Source organism: Adiantum capillus-veneris, chromosome 16 (assembly GCF_014529385.1).
Source record: "Adiantum capillus-veneris isolate H3 chromosome 16, ASM1452938v2, whole genome shotgun sequence".
NCBI lineage: Eukaryota > Viridiplantae > Streptophyta > Polypodiopsida > Polypodiales > Pteridaceae > Adiantum > Adiantum capillus-veneris.
In genome coordinates this window covers 156,935,244-156,940,639 of record NC_140946.1, presented here as the reverse complement: position 1 = coordinate 156,940,639, position 5,396 = coordinate 156,935,244, and the positions used below count along the sequence as shown (strand labels likewise).

The following is a 5,396-nucleotide window of genomic DNA, read 5'->3' as shown; positions in this document are numbered from 1 at the left end:
CAACAAGCACTATTGTACTTGGTGAACAAACCTTACGATACATGACGTATTGTTCAATGTTTTATTATATTGCTTGAATTTGATTTCACTGTGGTAGTCAAGAAGGAACCACACATCAGAGGGTTGACCATTTGTCTAGATTAACTCATAGAGAAGCACCCAACAGAGTTGATGATGACCTGCCAAATTCTTATCTTTTCAATATTGAAATGGTGCCAAGATGGAGTGACATGTCATACCTTTGCTCACCATTGGTTCACTATAGATTGAAAGGCAACCATCAATCACTGAGCAAACACAAATACTAGTACTAATAGCTCGAATGCTATACATTCAACCGAATGATGGTATATTAAGGTTATGTATAGATCCAATAGAGATAGGCGTGCACTCGAGCCAAGCTCATGTGCAACAAACTAGAATTCACAATGGCAAAGTGTAAACATTTCAAAGATTGATGAGACTTGGTGTTTGTTGGCCTAGAATGTAGACAAGTGTTCATGACTACATTAGTCCAACAGCATTTGTGCAACTCAGGCACCAATTCAACCTAAGCGAAGATCGTATTTTGTGGATTGCTTGACCAAAGGAATCCTACCAGAGGGATTGAGTAGATCAAGAATGAAATCCATTCAGAATAAAGCTGAAAGTTACGTGTTGATTGATGATCACCTCTACAAGAGAGGAAAGAACAATCGATTGTGAATGTACACCACAGAAGATGAATACATTTCAATCCTTGAGCAAGCTCATGCTAGACAAGCAGACATACATTTTTTTGCAAATAAAACAGTGAAAGCAATTCTTGTTGTAAGAATTTGGTGGCTGACTTTGTTCATGGATGTTGAAGCATACATGAAAAGATGTGTTGGCGGATGAACCAGATGGGAACCCTCCTCGTCGGTCACCTCTTCATGAAGCCATCAATTTTGTACTCCCCTTGTTTTTTTGAGAAAAGCTTTGTAAATAAGAGAAACATTGATTTTTTAGCCGAGTGATTACTAAGCCCATTTTTTGTAAAATCTGAGTTGTTATGACTGATTCTGAGATTTGAGCCTTGTAAGCTGGCCACTGGTCAAAAGAGCCCTAGGTATAAAACTCAAATTTTTGAGTTTGAACAAACCCTTTGTATGTTTATCTAAAGTTTTGGAGAGTTTGAAGTGCACAACTGAGAGTGGCTACTCTCAAGAACCTTGTAATCGATTTTTCTCAAGCTCTAGCAATCCAAAATCATTTCGGAATAGTAACTCGGTTGATCCTACCAAACTCAATGCATCTCCATGCCCCATCCTGATTGCTTCCTTGATTATTGACATTAAAGTATGCTAGTGCCAGATAGCTATGCTATACATGTCCGTCAGAGTGATCCGCCATGATTACTTGTTATCATAAACATTCCCTTATGGTTACAAATGGGCATAATACATGTTTGAACAACAGAGATCACCATCAGGGGTGAGGTTTGGTGGGGATTGCATAGGCCATAAATGCAAAAGTCATCCTTAGAGGCATTGGGATGATTCACAACAGGTTAGGAGTATGCATATTTTAATTGCGCACTAGTCTACAATAGTGTGTAGCCACTAATTAAGGAAAATGGCCTGTAGATACCTTAATCTCAATAATGGGGGATGTAAGAGGGTTCGCCTTTAAGGTGATACACAATTAGTCTTTTGGGGTTGACCAACTTCCAATTTGCCATTAATTGAGCAATACAATTCAACCAATAAAAATGTACTCCCTGTTTCTACAAAGTAGTAGAGAATGTAGGGGTTGTTTTGACCCAGAGTTCATCAAGGTTTCTAAACCCGATGATTTTCAATTGAAAAGAATCATTAGAGGATAGAGAGAATCCCTAATGATCTAGGGTAGAAAGGCTTTAGGACTTTTTAGATTCAAAATATAAACACTCTGCGGCATCAATACCAATAGGTGGGCTTTATGATGGGTTGATTAAGGTGCATTCAAAATAATAATTACATAACATAATCACACTTAATTAAGTACTAAGCATACTAATTAATATATGCCAAAATAATGATAAGAAATATGATTTGGCTAACTCATGGTAAAAACTATTGCTTTCTTACAATGTATGAGCCACTGGGATAGCTAGGGCTCCTACTGATTGATGAGCACTACCTATAATAGAAAATCATTGGATAACTAGGTCAAATAGATGAACCTCTAAGTGGCAAGGGGGTATTATACATCTCATGGAGTACACATGACACATATAAATGGACAATTTAGAAAGGATACACATGGGAAGGACAAAAGAGTTTGCACGCCGGTATATATTGATTGTGATATCAATGCTTTATGGACTGAGATATTGATAAATATAATAATGCTCTTGTGCCAACGACTATTTCAACGCTTGCGCAAAGCTGCATACTAAATTGGCATTGTTAAAGCGTGGTTGGTAGTGATTCCATCTCTATGTGTTATCTTAGGCCCAATTTAAACAAGTGGGTGGAAAACTTCTTGCATCAATCTGCCCAGCCCGCACTTGACGCTACAAAAGTGCACGAAAGACTGTCTCTTCCAAGGGGCGGGCTCGCGCTAGACGTAATGGGTTCGGAAATGGGGTATCTCTTATTGCGCCAATAGGCATGCGCCAACATGGATGCACACACCTTTCATTTTCTGTGCCGTCGCTACGTGTGAACCCAGCCTAAATTTGAGTAGTTTGCCACAGCCCCTCCCCCCAGTTGGAGAAAATGTGTCTTAGCTTAATATCGTGCCATTTTCAATTTCAAAAACGCTGATTGAAAGCAAAGGGGAAAGGAGAAATTGCGCTCCAAAATAGAAAAAAATAGTGTTAAAATAACCTAATTTTCTAAAATTTCCGCTTGGAAAATGATTTTTCCCGAACACTGCCTCCCCCAAAAGTGCCAGGCGGCAGCAGGCATGTTACGTTTTCGGAGAGGTATCGAACCTGGGTTGCCCTATTTGAAAGTTATTCTGTTTTCGACATGTCCGACGTTGGCCTTCTCCGACAGTGCAGAGTACACTTGCACGCAAAGGTGGTGATTTGAGGTTTGGGCAGAGAGAAGGATACGTGTGCAAGCTGTGCGATCTCCATAGAAGCGCAGAGCATCTCTCTCTCGCACACAGAGTAACCGTTCACTTGCAAAGGTAGACGTACATCGAGTGTGTTGTGTGTGATGGCGTTGTTGGTCGTAGTCGAAGCGACCGCTAATGCGTGAGAGAGAGAGCACATAAAGGAAAATTTGCTGCCTGGTGAGAGAGAGAGAGAGAGAGAGAGAGAGAGAGAGAGAGAGAGAGGAGATGTCCCAACATTCTGAGGAATTGGGCGTTCTCGTGTTGAGCAACAGCTCCAACTGGATTGCAGAGGAGCATGTGTATCCCATCTTCAGGGTACCCTCCCCTCTCCGAAGCATTGCGCCCCCCTTGTTCACGCCGCAGGTGTTGGCTATGGGGCCTCTCCATAGCCCTGCTTGGAACCCCAATATTCCCCCTTCATTGCACTCCACTTACACAGAGATGGACCACTACAAGCTCCTCTCTTGGCAGAAAATCTTCAAAGAGGACGTGCCCGAACAGGAGGCTCCCTTCCTTCATTTTCTGCATCAGCACAAAGACATCATGCTTGCCAGCTATGGTGGCCGCATCGAAAAGGAGTATGACGCATTCGCCCTAGAAAACCACTTTGTGAACCGGCTTGCTCTGGATGCTTGCTTCATTGCAGCTCTGCTTCACTCATTGTTTCAAGAGAATTTCCCTTACCTGAAAGAGAAAATGGCCATGGAAGAAATCATCATGGTGAGCAGAGTCTGCACAACCGCGCATATTTTCCCAATTTATTCACGTACGATCGGACGTCCTGTCCAGAAAGCCATCCTACAGGACCTGCTGCTGGTGGAAAACCAGGTCCCGTTGATAGCTGTGAAGCAAGCAGTCAAGATAGAGAGCAAGTGCAGGTCCGACGAGGAGGCAGAGAGAATTCTCGAGCTCTATGTCGCAGCCCTTGCACATAGAGTCCTTCCATTCAGCAGGTCGAGGAGGACAGTGCTTTCCAGTGTAAAGAATGCAAGCTCTGGGGCGCATCATCTAATGGACATGATGTACTCCATTGTGTGCATGCACTCGGATCCATCCTCAGAGGGCGTGCGGTATCAGAACGTGTCAAAAGACCCTCATGTGATGGATATGCCTGGGGCAAACCGTATCCACGTGAGCGGAGTCAAGTTCCATGGGCACTGGGGAAGCTTAAATGAGCTCTCATTCAGCAATGGCCGGTTATTTCTTCCTAAAATCCATGTGAGCGACGACACCGAGCGCTACTTCAGGAACCTGATAGCTTATGAGACCTGCTTCAAAACAGAGAGGCTGGATCTTGTGTCTTACTTGCATTTTATGGATTTCCTCATCGACACGCCTGCTGATGTCGGGCTCTTGGTGGAGAGCAAAATTATCACGGAGGCAATCGGCAGCGATGCCAAAGTCGCGGAGATGTGGAATAGTCTATGCAGAAATACGATGTGTGTGTTCTCTCCAAAATACAAGGCAGTGGCAGACAGTATCCAAAGCTATTGCAGGTCTCCATGGAGAATGATGTGGGCAGAATTTTACAGGTCGAAACTGTCAAAGCCATGGCTTGTTGCTTCTCTACTTTCCGCGGCGGCACTTCTCATCATGACCTTGTTGATCCTCTGGTACACCATCCTCCTTTATCACCATGAAACAAGCTAGGTAGAAGGATTTTGATGAAGGCCATGGAAGGCCACTGGTAATGCAGCTTCATGGTCCATGTCACAAGTTATAGCTAGGTGATGTTTTTTTTTTTGCTTTAAGATGCCACTTTTTGTTCCAGCAATGTGGCTAGGGTCTTGTTTAAAGCACATACTCACATGGCATTGCGCCGATTGCAATGGAAATAATTTCTGGTTTATCCCTAGCTAATCAAAGTGCTTCAATTGCTCTTAAGAAGATAGCTAACAATATCCATGCAGAAATCAAAGTTACTGATTGGCTTAATTCCACACATCCCATACACTTGGAAAACTGAGAATTTGTATCACACATATTATTCCGTTGGTTGTGCTTGTAGCTTTCTTAATTTGGGATTTATTTAATGCTAGTTTCCCACATGAGTTTTTTTTTTGATTTTTTTTTTGAGAGAGAAATGAAATGAAATGATATATTAACGTCTTCAAAAAGGCCAAAATGACCTATGAGACCATCAGATACAAAGTGGTGAATCTAATACAATGTTTGAAGTACAAGTACAAAAAGTAATGAATGTAAAATGTGAAAAATGAAAAATGAAGTGTGAAATGTGAAATGTAGAATAGGCCCTCAATGACACTCTGGGTGTCGTGCTAGAATGCCTCTGATCCTCTGCTGGAGTCTCCGTCGATGGAGTGTGC

General features: G+C 42.3%; 1 protein-coding gene across 1 annotated transcript; it reads left to right on the top strand.

The window, feature by feature from the left end:
• The first annotated feature begins 3,044 nt into the window (after positions 1-3,044).
• LOC147440121 (putative UPF0481 protein At3g02645) lies at positions 3,045-5,115 on the top strand. Its single transcript, XM_086484489.1, has one exon. It carries the CDS (start codon positions 3,295-3,297, stop codon positions 4,717-4,719), a length of 1,425 nt encoding a protein of 474 aa, XP_086340615.1. The 5' UTR covers positions 3,045-3,294; the 3' UTR covers positions 4,720-5,115.
• Positions 5,116-5,396: the final 281 nt, after the last annotated feature.